The sequence below is a fragment of the Cardiocondyla obscurior genome, linkage group LG27 (assembly GCF_019399895.1).
Source record: "Cardiocondyla obscurior isolate alpha-2009 linkage group LG27, Cobs3.1, whole genome shotgun sequence".
NCBI classification, from domain to species: domain Eukaryota; kingdom Metazoa; phylum Arthropoda; class Insecta; order Hymenoptera; family Formicidae; genus Cardiocondyla; species Cardiocondyla obscurior.
In genome coordinates, this window is record NC_091890.1 from 601507 (window position 1) to 621800 (window position 20294).

The 20294-nt window shown below is 38.3% G+C and overlaps 4 protein-coding genes across 10 annotated transcripts; 2 read left to right on the plus strand and 2 right to left on the minus strand.

Annotated features, from left to right (window-relative positions):
- Positions 1–66: 66 nt before the first annotated feature.
- LOC139112194 (uncharacterized) lies at positions 67–959 on the minus strand. Of its 3 annotated transcripts, none has more exons than XR_011547343.1 (3): positions 848–959; positions 423–675; positions 67–243 (listed from the first exon to the last, which is right to left on the minus strand). XR_011547343.1 is itself a non-coding variant. In XM_070673053.1 (2 exons), exons 1-2 carry the CDS (start codon positions 944–946, stop codon positions 475–477), a joined length of 300 nt encoding a protein of 99 aa, XP_070529154.1. In that variant the 5' UTR covers positions 947–959; the 3' UTR covers positions 294–474. The 3 variants fall into 3 exon arrangements, 1 of the variants encoding a protein (XP_070529154.1); XR_011547342.1 differs by having other exon boundaries at positions 67–309; XM_070673053.1 differs by lacking the exon at positions 67–243 and having other exon boundaries at positions 294–675.
- On the plus strand, positions 848–9290 carry Garz (Sec7 domain-containing protein garz). Of its 5 annotated transcripts, none has more exons than XM_070672982.1 (18): positions 848–975; positions 1236–1324; positions 1419–1553; positions 2291–2619; positions 2817–3015; positions 3106–3333; positions 3402–3508; positions 3584–4124; positions 4190–4560; positions 4640–4817; positions 4897–5012; positions 5103–5294; positions 5394–5732; positions 5809–6017; positions 6098–6343; positions 6407–6905; positions 6976–9075; positions 9144–9290. In XM_070672982.1, exons 4-18 carry the CDS (start codon positions 2497–2499, stop codon positions 9246–9248), a joined length of 5553 nt encoding a protein of 1850 aa, XP_070529083.1. In that variant the 5' UTR covers positions 848–975; positions 1236–1324; positions 1419–1553; positions 2291–2496; the 3' UTR covers positions 9249–9290. The 5 variants fall into 5 exon arrangements, with proteins under 5 accessions (XP_070529083.1, XP_070529084.1, XP_070529082.1 ...); XM_070672983.1 differs by having other exon boundaries at positions 1419–1527; XM_070672981.1 differs by lacking the exons at positions 848–975; positions 1236–1324; positions 1419–1553 and adding an exon at positions 1833–1923.
- A 1412-nt stretch (positions 9291–10702) lies between these two features.
- On the minus strand, positions 10703–14042 carry LOC139112186 (zinc finger CCHC domain-containing protein 24). The gene is made up of 4 exons (XM_070673043.1): positions 13848–14042; positions 13442–13684; positions 12033–12197; positions 10703–11421 (listed from the first exon to the last, which is right to left on the minus strand). The coding sequence occupies exons 1-4, from the start codon at positions 14040–14042 to the stop codon at positions 11299–11301; spliced, it is 726 nt and encodes a 241-aa protein (XP_070529144.1). The 3' UTR covers positions 10703–11298.
- Positions 14043–14995: 953 nt separating this feature from the next.
- Positions 14996–19357, plus strand: LOC139112178 (cyclin-dependent kinase-like 4). Its single transcript, XM_070673029.1, has 6 exons — positions 14996–16380; positions 16484–16703; positions 16784–16978; positions 17756–18041; positions 18288–18639; positions 18858–19357. The coding sequence occupies exons 2-6, from the start codon at positions 16536–16538 to the stop codon at positions 19174–19176; spliced, it is 1320 nt and encodes a 439-aa protein (XP_070529130.1). The 5' UTR covers positions 14996–16380; positions 16484–16535; the 3' UTR covers positions 19177–19357.
- Positions 19358–20294: the final 937 nt, after the last annotated feature.

The window sequence follows — 20294 nt, forward strand, 5'->3', positions numbered from 1 at the left end:
GTTCTCGGTTCAAAATTAAGAGGGAGAGGAAAAAACCGGGAGAGGAGTTGTCGACGGACGAGCTCGTTTATCCTTTCTCTTTTTTAATTTATTTCGTCGCGCACAAAACGCACAATTTTCTATGTTATATATCGATATCTAATTAGCGTAATTCGGCCGGAAAATATGAAAAAAATTGGGACTTCCTCGTTAGATCTTGTATAACGATTGCTGTCGGTTGTAATTAGCTTAAGGACAACCACACTGTAATTAGCTTGTTAGTAATTAACTTGTTGATAATACAGCTGTTGATATACCTATATCGAGTTTCTTTTATTTTGTGAGAAAAAAAGTCAAGAAAAAAAATCATTTTCTGTTCAATTAAATTCATGCATTATAGATACATAAATTTTATAATAATCGTGTTAAAATAAGGAGCTTACCATTGAATTATTTGCGATTGATTACAACATACTTTGCTGATATATGAAATATTTAACAAAATTTCTTTTCAAGTTCGCCACTCTCGTACAATTTCTTCACATCGGTGCCACCTCCCAAGCACTCTCCGTTGACGAATACCCTGGGCACCGTTCTGGCACCTGTTAATTGGCCCAGGACATCTTGTATCTCCTGTGCGTCCTCTCTATCGTCCAACTCTACCGTTATGTAAGTCTTCTTCAACGAATCAAACACCTATACGAAAATTCGATTAATCAGTGAAACAGATTAATCTTAAAAGAACAACTCAAGACTTGATATTATCAGTTTCTTTTATTTTGAATTAATTTTTTTATTTTCTCTTATAGGAAAGAGATCTACGGAGAAGATCGTGATCGATCTTTCGTTAAATCTACAGCATAGATACCTGCTTGGCCATTTTGCAGTAGGGACAGTACGTCTTGGAAAATATTACAATCGCATTCTTTGCGATCGAATCGTTGATAAAATCTTGCGTCGAAGACATGATGATGGCTTTTCTTTTTCTAGTGAAAAGTATGAAAATAGCATTAGTATGAGATTGGTTAAAAGTTGTGGCTATAAACCAACTTCCACCTTTTGGTTATTTATCAGTTATTTAAACACGTTCAGCCTCGATCTACTTAGAAAGGAAAATTAATTTAGACGTGCAAGTACTTGATAGATAAATTTACCTGAAAGTTTGGCCTAAATACGCGATAATCTATTAAAAACTTGTACATCAACTACGTTTGAATGAATTACATTTTGTTAATTCCAATTAATCCTTATTCCAGCAAAGTCGCGATTAAACTTTAATACAACTTACAACCTCTGCGTTTACAACGATATGTGGTGATATTTGAGTGGCGTCATAACCTCTACGGTCAGTATAATCCATTGAAATTTTATTCGAATCAATTTGTCGTGAGCAAATTATTTTGACTTGCTAATCAACTTCACAATTAAATTCTTTACAGCGCTTCGACAGTTTTGTACAATCAACGTCATCGTTTGTCAGTTCTATCTGTTTTGAGACGATTGCTTCGGTCAGCGTTAGAAAACGTGAATAAAAAATATCAATCATTGGTGAGAAACAATAGTGGACATTTTGCGTGAGTACAAGCGTAACGACACTCGTCCGAGCCACACGAGCACGAAAGAATATTACACGTAGGGATTGATATTTTTTACAAAAACCGATATAAAGCAACGAATAGTACATGGCAAACTTAAATCAAGAAGTTGTTCCTCCGAATGCGTCCTTACCCTTTAACGCACACCTGCAAATCACTGCAGAACCACTTTTAACCAGGAATAGAAATTAGCTATCAATTTCAAGTGGAATGAACGTAAATCTGTATCTTCGATGATAAGATTATATTCCTGCGGCTAACCAACGCGACGATTTTCCTTCGATTTAACGTTAAGTCTCGTGCACACGACACGTCATCGCCAAGCAATGCCGGGAATAAGGAAAACCGGGTGTGTACAGTTTGCAAGAATAATATCGACTAAATTAAAATGATTAATATTAATCGTAATTAGTTATAGTATTTAGGATAGGAAAAAAAAAAAATTCATGTAGTTAACTCCTGATATGTTTTTTGATATTTTAAAAGAAAGTCGTGCCATTTTATAGCGATTCGTAGACTTTTATAACTTCGGAAATTCTCCCGAGAGATTTGTAACGAGTTGTTAGAAGGTAGAAGGACGATTCGCGGCTACAAGCCTGCGACGTAGGTATACAGGAATATCACATGCATATACATGCACTAGTACGTTACATTTTGCACGTTGGAACATGTATCGACTAATCGAACGGCACTTTTTTCTTTTTTTTTTTTTTTAGCGCGCGAGAGTTCGTGGATCGACGGCGCTTTTGACAAGTCGATGAGGAGGTTATCGCGTTGGAAGTCGACGGTGGTGGGAAGTGGCTGCTCGACACATTTGACGTGACGGGTTTTTCGCGAACGTTCCGGTGATCAAGTTCTATCCGGCTGTGGGGGCACCTTTTCGAAACTTATTATGGCGAAATAACGGCGGAATCGCGCAAAGATGAGTAGAACCACGAGGCCCGTAGGCCCCTGCAGAGGAGGTCTGTATGTCGTCGAGGGCGAGGTATGCCTCCTGGTAACGGCAATGCGACGTGGTGCTCGATGGTCGTCGCATTCTCACCAGGTACGAGTATTTCTTTTTCTATTTTGTACAAACTGTCGTTACGAATAAGACGATCGTTATCATTGTTCTGAGCATATACATTCGTTATTATTTCCGATTTGATCAAACAGGTTGTAGATTATAAGGTAACTTGGCAATTAATTGACAAAAACAATTTATAAATAATTCCTTTTTTAATTGTATAATTTAATTTTCAGGATGACGATCAGGACACTCTTATGAAGGGCTTGAGTGCCTTGAAGGAAGTGTTGAACGATCATAGGGATTTATCTCAACTGGAACCTGCAGTTTTTCTTACTCCTTTTCTGGAAATTATTAGATCTGAAGAAACTACAGGACCTGTGACTAGTCTAGCACTATCTGCTGTTAATAAGATCATTTCTTATGGGCTTATTAGTTAGTATTGATTATTGTGACAATAAATATTTCTATATTTCAAATTTTGTTGCATAACATATATATATATATATATATTTCTCTTTTTAGATTCTAATCATCCTGTTGTAGTTACATGTGTAGAAGCCATAGCTGATGCTGTCACACATGCAAGATTTGTGGGAGCTGATGCTTCTGGCGATGGGGTAGTTCTCATGAGAGTTTTACAAGTTTTGAGGGCTCTTATGCTATCATCTGCTGGTGATCATCTTTCTAATGAAAGTGTATGCGAAATTATGCTGAGCTGCTTTAGAATATGTTTTGAAACACGTCTTAGTGGTAAGTTGTGAGTGGACTTTTATTATTTTAACAAATTTTGAATGTATTGTAATAAAATGTATTTACAGAAATACTTAGAAAAACAGCAGAGCATTGCCTGAGAGATATCGTTCAACATTTGTTTACTAGGTTACCTCAATTTGTCGAGGATACTAGAGTTTTGCCAAATATGAAAGTAAGTTTTATGCTATACAATTTATTAGGTACAAAATGTAATATTCTATATATAAAAGGACATAACTTTTGACAGAAAATGAGAACAAACAGCATGGAAAATACTCGTAGCAAAAGCAGAAAACACAAAAGTTACACAAAGCAAAAATCCAAGTCTACTGCGGACGACATTGACGACAAGGAATCAAATATTTCGAGTACCGTTGACAAAATACGAAGCGGTCATTTAGCCACCACACCCGTCTCGCCTGTTGGTAATATCGTTGATATGCAAGGATCGTTAAATCATACAAGTATTGAAAAAAGCGAAGATGAAAAAAATGAAAACAAGATTAATACTAACAAAGATAATACTAAAGATGGAAATGATTGCATCAAAGCAACAGATAATCAGGATGGTAATCAAAAACAGGAGATTGGTAAAGATGGAATCAATAAAGACATTACGAGTGAAACAGAAACGACCAAGGTAAATAATTTGCCGGAAAATATTAATATAGAGAATAAAGTTCCAGCGTTGGTAGAAAATAAGAGTGTGGAAAATGAAGATACAGCTGATCAGAGAGTTACAGATGAATCTGAATCTTCCGTTAAACAATCTGTCTCGGAAAATCAAGGTATTTATTATATTGCTGTTAAAAAATTTTATTTTACAATTTTAATTTATTAAATAATTGTACAGGTGACGAAGAAAGAAACATCGATTTAGCACAATCTCCAACGGGTAGCGTGGAAGATTTATCGATAGACGAAAATGTATCTAGAACATCTAAAGTGAAAGAGTCCGAACATATCGAGGAGTATGTCAATAGACAGGGTGTTCGATTTATTCCGTTGCAACAACGGGCACCATATGGCGCGCTGTGTGTTCGCGAATTGTTTAGATTTTTGATTTCGCTATGTAGTCCTCTTGACAAACAGAACAATGAAATTATGACCCATTTAGGTCTTAGTTTATTGCAAGTAGCGTTAGAGATAGCAGCCGACGCTCTTTCTAATTTCTTGTCGTTACTTGCACTTGCAAAGGATGACTTGTGTAGAAACTTAATCTTGGTAAGAGAAATTATTACAACTACCATTATTGATTATTGAAAAAAAAAAAAATGCATCAAGTATTTTATTTATGTATTAGCTACTCGGAACAGACAGATTGTCGATCCTCGCTGTAAATCTTCAAGTATCGTATTTGCTGTTTGAGTCCCAAAGAGAACACTTAAAATTTCAACTAGAACATTATTTAATAAAATTAATGGAAATAGTCGTTTCCGAATCTAATAGAATATCATATGAGCAACGAGAATTGGCGCTTGGTAAGTTTTAATTTTTACAACGACAAACGACTGCAATATAATATATTAACTATATAAATTTTATTTTAATAATTTACAGAAGCTATAGTAAGATTATGGAAAATACCCGGTTTGCCTGCTGAATTATATTTAAATTACGATTGCGGACTTTACTCCACGAATTTGTACGAGGAACTTATGAAAATGTTTTCCAAGGTATAAAAATATCTCAATATATAATTAGATTAAATTTTCGAAGGTATAATTCAGATGTAACATCTTTATATTATTAAAATTTTCTGTTAGAATGTTTCTTTGCCAATGACCACTGGGATGCATACTATACAATTGATTTCCTTGGATGCCATAATAATGTTAATTGTCGGCATGGAAATTCGCTTCAAAGGACGTAAGGAATTGTGCAAACTGTCGCGTCATGAGGCATCCTTGAATTTACCCACGCGAGAAAATTTACTTGCTATAAAATCAAATAAACGTGTACGTACTATTATTTTATTTTATTTTATTTTATTATATTTTTTTTACCATTAATTTGATGATGAAATAATGTTCTACTTTTCTCTGCGTCATTTTTAGTGGCTGGTTCTTGGCACGGAGAAGTTCAACGAGAATCCCCGAGAGGGTATCGCAAAACTCACCGAGCATGGTTTACTAGGTGGTGGTACTCCAGGTCATTCAGACCCTGAAAAAATCGCAAAGCTTTTAAGAGAGAATCCTGGTTTAGATAAGAAAGCGATCGGCGAATATATCAGCAAGAAAGAAAACAAAAATATTCTCAATTATTTCGTGCATAATTTTGATTTAAGAAATACTCGAATTGATCAGGCTTTGCGACTTTATCTGGAATCATTCAGACTTCCTGGAGAAGCACCTCTTATTTCTCTTCTACTTGAAAAATTTGCCGAGCATTGGCACGTAAGTACGCTAATCTAGAATTTATTAGAAATAATATAGATACGGAAGTGGAATAATAATCTGTTACTGTGTTTAGGATAGCAATGGCAAACCTTTTGCTTCGGCCGATGCCGCTTTTACATTAGCTTACGCTGTGATCATGTTAAATGTCGATCAACATAATTATAATGTAAAAAGACAAAACAATCCTATGACTGCCGATGAATTTAAAAGAAATTTAAAAAAAGTTAACGGCGACGCCGATTTTGATCAGGATATGCTTGATGAAATATATACTTCAATTAAGTAAATATTGCAAATATTTAATTTAGATACAAACTATGTAAAATTGTCAGTTTAATTATATATATCGACTGTTTTTGCAGAGGGGAGGAAATCGTAATGCCGGCCGAACAAACTGGACTAGTAAAAGAAAATTATTTATGGAAGGTTTTGCTGAGAAGAGGTTCCGGGCCTGAAAGTACATATTTGAAAGTAGGTAATTCCGGCGAATTCATCGATAAAGACTTGGCTGAACATGCATGGGGTCCTATTGTAAGTGCTCTTTGCCGAGCTTACGATAAAGCACCGGACAGATCGCTGCAACGCAAAGTCGCTCAAACGTTTCTTAGGTTAGTTAATATTTTTATTTTGATAAAAATACATCTTTACTTACTGCCATTTTTCTTTTTTAGCTGCGCAGGGATTAGTGCTTACCATAATATGTGCGGCGAGTTGGATACACTTATAGTAAGCCTTTGCAAGTTTACGGGTTTGATAATCGGTGGCAAATCAGAGCAAGTAGTTTTACATCTCGGTGGAAGCTCCAAGTCTCAAATGGCCGCTCGCACTCTCTTCGAAATTACACATTCACATGGAAACGCTTTGAGAGTATCGTGGAAGAACATAATTGATTGTTTGCAGTCGCTTTACGAAGCAAGACTGTTACCGAAAAATCTTACGGAGGCGGAAGACTTTATTGATCCATCCGGCAAAATATCTCTACTCCGAGAACCTACCACGCCCAAGGTTTCTCCAGGCGATCAAGGAATACTTTCGACATTTTATTCTTATATCGCTATGGATACGTCACGTATGCCACATCCCGCCGAAGCAACTGCGCGAAAAAAGGCTATGGAGTTTATTGCCACTTGCTATCTTAAGGAAATAATAGAAGAAAGCAAGTTCTTTCAGGTAAATTAAATGGTTTATGATTATTGGACATGTAAGATATTTTATTTTTACAATTTTTATTATTTTGCAGACTGAATCGCTGAATTCTCTCGTCGGTGCTTTGGTGTCGGCAAATCCAAATGACGAGGATATATCAATATTTCTATTGGAGTTGTTACTAGAGGTAACTATACAGAATCGTGACAGAGTAACGTGCATTTGGCCTGTAGTCCAGAGTCACTTGGATCGTTTGCTGACGGTGGCCGCGCGTGAGAATCACCCTTACTTACTCGAAAGGGTGGCTGTGGGTATGCTGAGGTTGGCTATCAGGCTCTTACGTGGAGAAGAATTTGCATGTTTATCTCCTCTGCTGCCTCTGACTCACTTACCATCCGCGACAACTGCCCCACTAGCTCGACAAATCGCTTACGGTTTATTCGAGCTGCTGAAAACGGGCGCTGCAAACATTCACAGTGCGGAAGATTGGAAAGTAGTATTTAGCCTGCTGGAGTGCGCAGGTGCTGGCGCGTTGGCGCCTAAGCGGTCTAACACGGTTCTAGATGAAACGGCAAACGCTCGGCCGTCAGTTTTAGATCCCAGACCTATCAGTCCTGTGCCTGAATGGGTATTGGTGTCGCCAACTGGTACCGAGGCACCGCTTCCGGTGGCCGCTGACACGATAGTACTGGCGCGAGATCTGCAGCCGCACGACTCTGCAGCATTTGTCAAATGCTGCGAGAGCTTAAACTTCTTGGTGCGCGACATGGCACACGTAACACCTTTCAACTTTGACCTTTGCGTCAATTGCGTCAGAACTTTTGCCGAGGCGGTACTACAATGTGCTGGAAAACGTAACAGAATATGCAATTCTGCGGAAGAATCAGCTGGTTATCAACAGAGTCCTGTACAGCTGCTCGATCTGATGCATACATTACATACGAGAATCGCGCAAGTGTTCCGATGGTGGGCGGAGGAAGGTAGCATTGACGACGGTATATCTTTATGGCCGCAAGCTTGGCGCCCGCTGCTTCAAGGTATCGCGCGACTTTGTTGCGACGCTCGGAGAGCAGTACGTACTGCGGCAATCACGTATCTTCAAAGCACCTTGCTAGCTCATGATTTGGCGCAACTGTCAGCTTTAGAATGGTCACAATGTTTGGAGGAAGTATTATTTCCACTGTTAGCGCAATTACTCGGCCCAATCGCGTCCAACGATCCAATTGGCGTCGAAGAAACAAGAGTCAGAGCCGCGATGCTACTTTCGAAAGTATTTCTTCATCATTTGACTCCGCTGCTAACTTTACCTGGATTCTTACCGTTATGGTTAACAGTATTGGAACTTTTACGTGCGTACATGCACGCGGATAACAGCGAACTTTTGTTTGAAGCAATCCCTGAATCGTTGAAGAATATGCTATTAGTCATGTCGTCGGCCAATGTTTTAGCGCCAAGTTCTAATCTCTGGGCACCCACATGGCGCGCGATCGATGCGTTTCTGCCAAATTTGAGAGCAGAACTCTTCCCGGAATCTCCCGTCGCCGTTTCACCGCCTTTGCAACCGACACCTCAGCAGTCATCGCAACCGCAAGTTATCAGTTTAGTTGGTCAACAGCAACCACCGTCTTTTCCGGGATCTATAGCGCCGCAACCGGAAAATAATACTATTTTACCGGCCGATATTGAATGCTCGAACGAGAATAATGCAGATACAAAAACCGTGACGCAGCCTTTAGATATTTTAATCTCTGCGCAATCCAGCGGAGTTATGGTACCATTACCGACATTGATGTGCAATACCGAGGGCAAAGAAACGCAGCAGGTGATTACTTTGGTGAGCCAGCCGGCGCCCAGCGTATCAAGTCCGGTCGCGGTGCAGCCAACGGCTCAAAGTTTCTTTGATATTTGCTACTCGTCAAACTCTTTAACCGAAAGTACAGACCAACGGCAACAACAGTCGATGCCACCGAACACTTGGGAAGAGGACAAATTAACAAAGGATACGGGGCAAGATGTTAATTTAGCAGATGAGAATCACGATTTGATACTCGCGATGAGAAAATACGAAGAGTGGAAACAACAACAGGAACAGCAACAAATTCTGATGCAGCAACAGTGCACGCAGCATTCACAATCAGTGCAGCATCAACCTTCGGCAACAGAAAATTCTCCATACCGGGTGGATTCATCTGAGGTAAATTGATATTTCATGTAATTTAATTAATTTGCTGATTAAGCGTAACGACTATATTTTATTTGTAGAAAATGAAAACGGATTCTACGGGTGCGACTGCAACGTTTAACTCTGCGACGTATTTTAACGAGGATCCGGCAGCGGATCTTCTCTTCGTTGTTACTAATCCTTGACCACTGTATATTTCCTATGTATAAATTGTATTATATAAAACATTTCTACAACGTGTGATCATGTTCCGCAGATCAGTATCGAGAGTGATTGATTAGAGGTGAGGAATAACAAGCGTAGATGCAGACTTGTATCTTTGGTTTGTATAATTGGAAAGCACTCATTATATACAAATTTTATATATATATACATATATATAATATATATTATATATATTTTATATATATATACATATATATAATATATATTATATATATTATATATATATATATATATGTATGTATGTATGTATGTATGTATGTACACTGAGAAGCAGAGACGGCGGCCACGTACGCTAGCCGCTATCGCCGTAGCAAATGTCATATCTGTTTTTTAGTGTACTATACGCACGTATTACGCGTTATTGCTAAGATTATTCTGTCATCCAATCTTAGCAATAACAATGATAATATGATGCAATTTTCAACACTGTTTCTCAGCACTTAATATGTCGTGTTTTTCTGTTTTCGAATTTTTTGCATCACGAAGAACGAAAGGAGCTCTTTGCGAACAAGCCAAACGCATAAGTCAAGTTATTAAGAAAATAACCGATTTCTTGAATTCCATCGATGTCTTATCGGCGTGTTACACGTGTCTTGTAGAATGGTGCCGTAATCTCGATTCATACAAATTCTTCTTAAGCATTTATAAATTCTACTATATACTACAACAGGTAAGAGTCTTTAAACAAGAATTCTTCTCCCAAATTTGCATGAAAATATATTCTAGACCCGTTCAATGCGATTTATAAATAATGCCAAATTAATTGACAATGATTTCGGTCGATAAACGAGAGAATGGAGAAACCGCTGCGATTTCGGTGAGTTTCAATTTCAAGGTGTAAATAGGTGCGGAAGACGATTTTGCCAGTTGTCTCATTACATTATCACGAATGAACGGAACTCGTTTTGTATGTGCACTTACAGCATCGATAGCTGAACTCTGCGAAATCACATCGGTTTCATAGCCGCTATTTGTAACTTATACTTTAAACTCGATTCGAATGTTTCTTTATTCGCTCAGTATCGTAAATCAATCTGTACATATGCAAATAATATATTGAATAAGAAGAGATTTATATATGTACGTCATGTTTATGTCCCCGGAGCCAAAGAATATTCAATGAATAAGTTCCTACAGTTCCTACACGATCAATATTATTAATGCGATATGTTTAATATATGATAATATTAATATGCATATATTAATTAATATAAATATTAAGCGATTAATTATTGCACAATATGAAGAAAGGAATACTGATGTGAATATGTCTAATTGACATTGATATATATCAATATATATTATTACGCAATTGTGAAATAATATTGATTGCGTAAGGGCTGCGATGTTGCGTTTTAACGCAACTTAAAATTATTATGGACATTGCTGTGAATATTTCGTTTGCGCTCATAAGTTTTTTTTTTTTTTTTTTTTTAACTTTTAATTCTTTGTATAATGATTTTTTTTTGTAGTAGCTCCCTTTCTTCAAGATCTACCGATGATTATTATTAGCTCATAGGGTCAGAACATTTTATTATATCCCTGAGAACGGTGCCCTCGTTTTTTTTTTATTCTTTTATTTTCTACTCGAATGACACGCATTTCCTTGCAATACACGATAATACTAGTCGAATATTAAAAAGTCATAAAATTCTATTGTTGTCACTATGCGCCCGTATAAGTATATAGTACTGTTCGTGATACACACTAAAATAAAATATTGCGATTGACACCGCATCTTTGGTCGTTATCAAAGATGATCCGATTAAAAAACAAAATCCTAATCGTAAATATACATAAAAATATATAATTTATTTCTCTTTTCTTTATCTTTTAATTAATTTGTATTTAATCTTGCGAAGATAGAGAAGACTTTAATCGCGTACTTGCATCGGTGCATTCAAGTGTATCGAACGACTCGAGTTCTCAGTTTACCGTTAAACTCTTCTCTTCTTGTTGGTGCAATTAATTGGATTAGCAAGATAAATTGGACGGAATTCGGCTATATCGTTAAGTTATTATCGCGCTGCGTCTGCAATAGTAGCCTAACGTCTTACACTTTTCGCAGAGATGTTGGGGATGTACCTTGCTCTGATCCGACACGTCCAGACCATCGGGTTTTTCCAACGGCCTCTGAAAATAATACAACCGATTTTACCGGACGCTACGTTTCTACATTTTGCGAGAGATAAGAATAGAAATCTTTCTGCGGTATCTCAGTTCTTCCATCTATTATACGAGATGTATGTTTGTTTTTTTTTTTATTCGGCGTAATTGATGTCAATGATATAATTAATTACATTAGATTATATTTATGTTAACGTTAACTCAACTGGGCGATTGCAATTGAGCGATTTTGAGATCGTTTCAAGTATTCGCTTGCGACGCGACGCGACGCGACACGTTGAGTCAGAGCTCAATTGTAACAGCAATTTAATTTCGAACGGCTTTCGGGATTCGCGAGGTAACGATTACCGGTGACTCCGACCGGGTATTTCTGCACTTGCCGGGCGGCAAAGGGCGAGCGAGCGCGATTATGCGACTATAATTAGCTTTCGCGTCGGTTTACACAAGATTTCGTTCTCTCAGCGGCCGCGCAATATTTCGAGAAAGCGAAACGGTTCCAAAAGTCTTTTAGCGAGTCCGACCGGGGACCGACTTGCTCGAAGACCGTTTCAATCTCTATATTTATATTTAACGCTTAATTGCAGGGAGAACTGGTAACGAGCGACTCCTACCCTCACCTGTTTCTGAGGATACACGTTGATGTGACACTTGATGCACTCTTGGCCCATATTAGCCCAGCTGTTGCCCGACATCCATTTACGTTTGCACTTGGGACATTTGTATTCTCCAAAGCACCTCTTCTTCCCTTGGTAAGGCGTTAGTCCTTCGCCTTTCGGGCGTGCCTGCGAAAATTCCGTGAAACTCGATGAATTCAGGAGTTTCGGCGCCTTGCTCGCACCATTTATGATTAATATCGCCCCACCAGGCGGTATAATAATTGAGAATGAATCGCATGCGTCGTCTGACATTTCATCGCTATAAATTTTATCAACATAGGATTCAGTGATATTTGATACGCGAGAAGAATTGATTTGTAGTTGAGGTATCAAGTACTTGCTAAAGTTTACGAAAGGATATCGCTTTCGAGCTTACTTTTCTCTTTATAGAGACGTTCGTTCAAGTTATCTCGCATGCAGATTTTAATTAGCCTTGGGCTGAAGGCCAATCAAGCCTTCCTTTCGTTTGGAGAACACACATTAATATTCCATTCTTCTCCCATCGATTAATAGGAATGACGTAAAAAACGTCATCTCGGTTAAAAAGAGAATGACTTAATTGGCGCACCCTCATATCGCGACGATTGACCGTATGACGTTACATGTCGCGGATATTCTTTATTCGTTATGTCAATTAGTACTCAATTGAGCCACGCGCATCTCGCTATTGTTGTTTTAAGACACGCACGCCGTTTACGAGTATTGTTAAATTCCCTGATGGTTCCTTACAACAAGCGGTTTTTCCGCTTGATTGCAGTTTATTTATGCTATCGAATGTTTCTGAAAGAACAAAGTTTTTGGTAATAATATACCATATATATATATATAATTATAAATAATCGATATTTGAAGAAAGAATATTTGTTTTGTTACCACACTTTTTATTTCATAAAGATTTGGGGGCAGTTTATTAAAATTGTATCTTTGTATTATTTTGTGGTCATCATCTCTGTTTACATAGTCTTTATCAGTGTTTTATCCAACTAGTCGGCCTTTATACATCTTTGTAACGATAGTCTGATAAGATATATTTAAAGCACATCGCGTCGTTGAGCAATGTGCCGAGACTCACGATAATCAATCGAAGATTTATATGAATTACACGATAAGTGGATTTATCATATCTTGGAATCGAATCGTGATGTCACGGTGATTACCCTCGATTGCTACTTTTGTTTCCTTTGTGTTTATGAGATCGACCATCAGGGAATTCACGATTGCAAATTTCGCTACCGGTTTAAATATTCCTGGCTTGAGTTAATTTTTAACTATTTAAAAAATTCTGTCACGTATATACATATATTTATATAATTTTTGATTTGTATTTTAAATAACTATTAGTACTGCGTGTTGTATGTAAAACTACCGACCTGCGGGCAATCCTTAATATAATGTCCTTTCTTGAAACACAAGTGGCACAGGTACGTCGAGGGTGGCTTCTTCACCGATTTCCGCTCGCTTACGGCTAACTCGTTAAAGTGTCCCGCTAGATCCGCGATACTTTCCGCCACGCTATCTCTCATGGTTCTAACAGGTCCGGATGGATTCTGACATAGATACGTTTGCGATGTCGTACTGGGAAAATTGCTCCAGACCGCAGGAAGTAACTTGCTCTAAAATTTAAACAGACAATTCAATCTCGATGACTGATTTAAAATAGCACTTTGTTGATTTAACAGAGCTTTAAATAATAAATTGTTTTTTATAAGGCAATCGGTCAATAAATTATTTGACGAATCTTGGTCATCAAGTGTCTGAATTGTCAGGGATGACTACCTGATCAGGTGATTGCGATGGATTTTGCTCGGCGATGGCCAGATAAACCCAGTTTAGTAGATGCGGCGGATAAGTCGATTGCTGAAGAGTCTTTTGACTTGAAGCACCTATTCCATTGATCGCACTGTAGCCGATCCGAGTAGAGTCCTGCAACTGCAGGCGCTGCACAGCAGATGTCGAATGGCAAGCGGCCATATTTTTATCTAATCGGTTTGCAAGTTTATCTGTTCCGGGTGGTGTCTCGTACCGCCAACAATTCCCTTAGGTAACTCGTTTATCATCTCCTTGTCTTTCGATACAAGCGACGTTCTCTCCATTTGAGTCGCTGTCGACAACAATCGCTTGAATTATTTTTCCGGATTATAAACGAATTAATGTTATTATCGATGCTAATCTTCTCAAGTTCTCGATGCTCTTCGACGTCTCATTCTTGATCAGTTATGCCGATAGTGAGCTTTTCAAAACGAGTGCTTAATTTCTAGGGATCGCCTTTTATTCTTCCACACGCACTTTAGATGAATTTATTTCTGTACGTCTTACCGACATTGCAATTTGCCTTGCTAATATTTTTCATATTTATTAAGTACGTTTATTTGATTTCAGGATTTTGTCACGATCACATTTGAGATTGCATGATGTAACAACGGCGAACGTTCTTAATCATATTTTATATTTGATCATAGAAAGACACTGTTTTATTTCAACGTATTCTAATTACAAGCAGAAAAATAAAACTATGCTGTTGCACGTTGTAATCGCAATAGGGTCAGGAAGCAACCCGTATGTGTTTCACATTCACTTTTCGTGCAATCGTGAGTGTCAAATTCACCACTCCAAGTGTTACGAAGCCGCATATTAATGTTGAATGATCCATCCGATCTTTCAAAAAGAACCAGAGAAGATTGGAAAGAGAGAGAGAGAGAGAGAGAGAGATCACTATTTCAGACTGCAACCAGAGCTTTGACAATTTTTACGTGATGGTCAGCTCGGCCGGTTCCAGGAGGCTCAAAGTTTTCTGCCTCAAAGGCTTCATTCAATCACAACGGGAGCGTTCGTTGTCCGAGTATGATGCGCTCGCTGCGCGTCATATTAACTCGAGATAATCCGACGTTGGGCGAACTAACATAAGAGCTAAAGACGCACGACTAACGAATGCGTGCAGAGCGAACGCGTAAAAGGCTGGACGGGGATGCAGGGAGCGAAGAGAGCTGAGAAGCAAAGCCCCGCCATGTGGTGCATCTATTTCCGTGCTTGCTCTCGACCGACAAGGCGCCTCCGAATGGACCCCTGTGACTCAAACGGTCCCTTCTCGCAGAGCTCTTGATCGGTCTGCGTAGGCTTCTCATGCTGTCGTGGCCCACGTGGCTTGACAGACGCGCACAATGTTCGCCTAATCATTGAATTCTCCGCTTACGTCTTGATTTCTCGCTCTTTAATCTCCCGACTTTCTGAACGTTCTCCAATGTTCGCCATTCTTTCGATCATCGAAAAATGTTTATACGAACCTTTTTATAAAATATTTCAGCAAGTAACTATTATATATTGTAAAATAATTAATAACGATATATTTTATCATGAATTATTTAATAGTATGTGACACGTGTACAGCGAGATCGTTTCAGCTCGTCTTGAAGAATTTAAAAAAAGAATGAGTGTGTCGCGATGTACGAGATACGTTCCATAATGCACAGATATTTTTACTATTTCATGTCGGAATCCCGTTTGCAGATTGAAGGATCGGTCACGATATCACCAAGGAGAGTCACCGAACTCATCTATAAATAAACTTCAATTGCTATTCGCGTGTATCGATTGTCCTCGTCTGAGTTGCCGCAACAAATCGCGAATGGTTTTTGACACGACAACAGAGAAAATTGAACTCCTAGTTTAAGATGTACAATAGATATCTATATTAAATAACATTTGTTACAAAAAGAGAAGACTACCATTTGCAGAGTTAAAGCTTTGGCTAATTTTTTGGCGCGATATCGCTCCTGTGACGGTATGACGGAGGTGCCGAATTTAGAATCTGCGGCACGCAGGAGTAGTCCTTTAATTATAGTTTTTTTTAACTGATTACTCAATGTTTTTTTTTTTTTTTTTTAAAGTTATATGAATTGAAATTATTTTATGTGACCACTTTAATTCTTTTCTAATTGTCTAGTTTACCTGTACCTTCATCGGGGGAGCGAGAGCCACCCCTTACTAATTACCAACAGATCGATAATCATCGATGAGGGCTGTGCACGAGGCTTCTCGGACTGCAGTCCAAGCTCGTCGGCGAACGAGGCAGCATTAAGAATTGCGGTTTCTTCGATCGCATCAATATACCTCATACATCATCGTGACATTGTTGCATCTATTAATTTCTCGTTAATTTTGTTTTTTTATTCCGTTTAAATATGTTTCATATAACAGTATTTAAAGTGATGGACTTGACAGGACATTGTTTATTCGTCATGCAAGATTTACAAACTTAATCGAAAGGTTGAAGCAAATTAAAAAATTGATTTAGCTCGGAATTATTCCAGAGGTAATTATAATTAATTAAGTTATAATAAAATGTAATTTAGGTGATAGCAATTAAATCATTATTCACTTATTGTAATTATATGAAACATTGATGTGGTTTTCAGCGGAGAAATCTTGGAAACGGCTTGTTAATTTCTCACCACCGGAGCGGATAAGATGGAAAAGTATGAAAATATTGAAATGGTTGGTGAAGGAAGTTACGGGCTGGTGATGAAGTGCAAGCATCGCGAAACCGGGCAAATAGTGGCGATAAAAAAGTTTTTGGAAACGGAGGAAGATCTTCAAGTGCGAAAAATGGCATTTCGAGAAATAAGGCTGTTAAAAGTCGGTATTGGTTATTAAAAATTTTTGTTAAAAACTCATTTGTAAGTAACATGGATTACATAGACTGTAATATCGTTTAGAAGTTACGCCATGAGAATTTGGTGAACATGATCGAGGCGTTTCGCCGAAGAAAGCGACTTTATCTCGTGTTCGAGTATCTCGACCATACCATACTTGATGAATTGGAAGAAAATGAAAATGGCCTTGATTGGGAGAAATCGAGGCGATATATCTATCAAATACTTCGCGGTCTGGACTTTTGTCACAATCACAGGGTGAGCAATCTTCTAAGCTTTATTAAAATAGTTATATCTTAATTATAATGTAGAACCCACCTTCTTCTTGTTATTAATTACCTTGATTAAACGATTTATTTTCACGTTTCGTTATTTTAAGATTTAAAATCATATACGTGCATTTCAATATTTTTTTTATTAAACTAGTGGACTAACTCGTAAAATAAAACGTCAAAAATAACTGATGTAATAAAATTAATATGTTCCTTTGTATATGTTTGATATTAAAATTTTAATTAGTTTGATAGATATAAAAAAAAATTACCTGCACGGTGTACTTTGGTATATCAGCAACCTTTGGCAATAAGTACGCCTTCGTAACGGTAAAGTTCACGGCCGTGACGTTTAAATTCCAAGTTGCAGTAAGCTGTGGATGTGCAGTAACACGCGACGGCTGGATACCTAATGAATGATAGCATTGTAACAAACGAGGGCAATGGTTGCCGTATTTAGTTAAGCTCTATTCGGAAAGTTCCAGCATGCAGAAAATGCGTAACTGCAATTCAAATGAGAATTTTGCAAATAATCCTGCACTGCTACGCAATTAATTCAACCAACGTTTCTTTTTATAAAAATAACTTTATAATGTATTAAGTATATATATATTTAATAAGTTCCACATTGATCTTTCTATTTAAGAATTTTTTTTTTTTAAGCTAGTTTTGTAAGATTAGCGTTATTAATGTATCGGCCTCGCAGCAGTTTGATTAAATAATGAAATTAAACAAATTAACGAAAGATTTTTTTTTTTGACAGATCATGCACCGCGACGTAAAGCCCGAGAACGTGTTGGTATCACCGAACGGCGTGATCAAGCTCTGTGACTTCGGATTCGCGCGGTACGTCACTAATGACTCTTGCACTGATTACGTCGCGACGAGATGGTATCGCGCCCCAGAGCTCCTCGTCGGGGATTCCAGATATGGCAGAGAGATCGACGTCTGGGCTGCCGGATGTATTTACGCCGAGATGGTCACCGGCCAGCCTCTTTTTCCTGGCGATAGCGACGTCGATCAGTTGCATCGCATCACAAAAGTTCTTGGTGAGTTTGACGTGAGACAAATAATAATTGAAAAGAAGCTTTACTAGATGAAAGACTATGAAAAGAACTATAATCAATTAAATTCAGAGATAAGTACTTTTATTTCTCACAATGGTATTGATGAAATTATTTAATTAGACCGCGTAGCAAATATCTGGCAATTTTTGCTCAATCTGATTTTGCTATCTAGACGTTTGTTAGATGGACACATGATTTACTTACATATTAAATTTCCTCTTTAAATAGGTCCTCTTCATGGCAAGCAGTTGGCAAACGATAGCGCTAAAAGCATACTTCTACTCGGGCATGCAGAGAATAAGATTGCTGCTCTTCCGCGAACTACGATTGTGACTTTCCTAAGTCTTTTTCCGACATGGAGCTCGATGGCGATTGACTTTTTGGCACAATGTCTTCGTATAGATCCCGTTCTCAGGCCGAAATGTCTCACATTGCTGCAGCATCCATTTTTCTCGCACGACGGCTTCGCAGACAGATTTCTCACCGAACTGCAGCGACTCGTTGCAAAAGAATCTGCGATGAATTTGCTCGGTAGCAAAAGGATTGAGACATCTAACATTTGCCGCAATAGCATTGGAAGGTTGGTTGAACAAGTACTTTAACTCAATTAGCTTAACTTAGCACAGATGACAAATAAATAAAAAAACTTTACTATCTTGGATTTACTTTCTAAAGAATATTAATTGTTTTTTAAGTAATATAAACAATACAACAAATGTAACGTAAAGTTTGGTAGATTGTATTTTATTCTTTCCACTGGCACAAGTAATCCGTAGTCGCACATTTTTTGTATTTCAGATGGCAGATGACATTAATGAAAGAGAGACAAGCGACGAATAAAGTAGAGTACGATGCCGCGGAAAGCGAGAACTCGCCGAGCGAACGTATTAATTCAAATACCGCGAGTAAGCTGCAGATAAATCGGCCGCGTGAATTACGTTTCTTCGGCCCGGTCTCAGTGATACCGAACACCACGTACATCCGACGGCTGGAGCACAAGGGGCTTCTGATCCCTGAATCGAAGGGCTGTGCCTTGCCAGCTCTGCCGTTGAAGATGAAGACGAAAACGACCGCCAAGAGGAAAAAGCTCGATCTGTCTAGCGTGAAAAATCATTGAGAGCTCTCGTTAAGAAGAGCTCGGTTCCTTTTCGCGATATTGATGCCGAAGGAAAGGGAATTCGCCAACTGTACAGAGAAATTATTATGTGCAAAATATGAAAGAAAGCGTGTACATATCTTGTATTTAATATTCACTTTGCAAATGAGCATGTTAATGTAAATAAAAAATGTCGACTGTGCGTTTGTAAGGTGTGATTTGCTTGTAAGGTGCATTCTGCGAGATACAAAATAAATACTGAGATCTTCCTTTACTTACGTCGAATACGAAAACGTGAACATAATACGAAATATATGTAATCGAGACGCGTCGCGTCTTTAACTTTAATCATCATCAATTTAAGAATGAGAATGAGCACTTTGCATTTATTTTGCCCTTAAGCCAACGATAATGTATAAAGGACTTTGCATTAACTTATTTTTTTATTTTCAGAATTAATAAAAGGGCATAAAGAGTAAAGTTTGAATCGAAAATAAAGCAACAGATATTTAAAAAATAAGCATTAGCGCGGCAAATATTAGCGCGAAAAATCTCGAGCGCTATTGGTTGTTAAAATCCTTGGCCGTGATTGGCTGACTCGAGGTGGCGTTACTTGCGTTACCCAATCCTGGCAATCCTGATTTAACTTCTGTGCCATAACGGTTTCTACCTCGCCACGGCTCGCAACGCAATTTTGAATTCGGTGACGAGTACCGCATAATATTCGGCATTTCTTTCTCTTCTTCGCGAATGTACGGCGAGGTATCCTTTACCCGGTTCTCCGATCAAATCTGTGCAAGGCGCGACGCGTTTCTGTTCGCGAAGTGATAGATATTCCGAAAATGCCGAAGACGTTGAAGACGTCGGGACAATGAACGATCGACGCCATAATCGATGGACTTACCTCTGGCAGAAAATACGTCGTGATCAACGTAGAGAAGCTGATGGCTCGCCGCCGATGTTCACCCGGTTCTTTGGTTGAATCAGTGCAGTACGCAGCGCGCTTCTGTTCGTGAAGTGAAGTGAGAGATTCCGAGAGTGCCAAGGATGCCGAAGACGCCGGTGCAATGGATCAACGATCGACGCCATAATCGATGGACTTACCTCTGGCAGAAAATACGTCGTCATCAACGTAGAGA

What these genes read in the sequence shown, in the direction of transcription:
- LOC139112194 (XM_070673053.1), bottom strand. Translation starts at nt 946, where the DNA reads ATGTCTTCGACGCAAGATTTTATCAACGATTCGATCGCAAAGAATGCG. An exon ending in ACTGCAAAATGGCCAAGCAG is followed by an intron (nt 676 to 847) that starts GTATCTATGCTG and finishes ATTTTCGTATAG; the next exon opens with GTGTTTGATTCGTTGAAGAA.
- Garz (XM_070672982.1), top strand. Translation starts at nt 2,497, where the DNA reads ATGAGTAGAACCACGAGGCCCGTAGGCCCCTGCAGAGGAGGTCTGTAT. An exon ending in GGTCGTCGCATTCTCACCAG is followed by an intron (nt 2,620 to 2,816) that starts GTACGAGTATTT and finishes TTTAATTTTCAG; the next exon opens with GATGACGATCAGGACACTCT. An exon ending in GAGTTTTGCCAAATATGAAA is followed by an intron (nt 3,509 to 3,583) that starts GTAAGTTTTATG and finishes AACTTTTGACAG; the next exon opens with AAAATGAGAACAAACAGCAT.
- LOC139112186 (XM_070673043.1), bottom strand. Translation starts at nt 14,042, where the DNA reads ATGGCCGCTTGCCATTCGACATCTGCTGTGCAGCGCCTGCAGTTGCAG. An exon ending in ATATTAAGGATTGCCCGCAG is followed by an intron (nt 12,198 to 13,441) that starts GTCGGTAGTTTT and finishes GAATTTTCGCAG; the next exon opens with GCACGCCCGAAAGGCGAAGG. An exon ending in ACGTGTATCCTCAGAAACAG is followed by an intron (nt 11,422 to 12,032) that starts GTGAGGGTAGGA and finishes TATTATTTTCAG; the next exon opens with AGGCCGTTGGAAAAACCCGA.
- LOC139112178 (XM_070673029.1), top strand. Translation starts at nt 16,536, where the DNA reads ATGGAAAAGTATGAAAATATTGAAATGGTTGGTGAAGGAAGTTACGGG. An exon ending in GAGAAATAAGGCTGTTAAAA is followed by an intron (nt 16,704 to 16,783) that starts GTCGGTATTGGT and finishes AATATCGTTTAG; the next exon opens with AAGTTACGCCATGAGAATTT. An exon ending in TCGCATCACAAAAGTTCTTG is followed by an intron (nt 18,042 to 18,287) that starts GTGAGTTTGACG and finishes CTCTTTAAATAG; the next exon opens with GTCCTCTTCATGGCAAGCAG.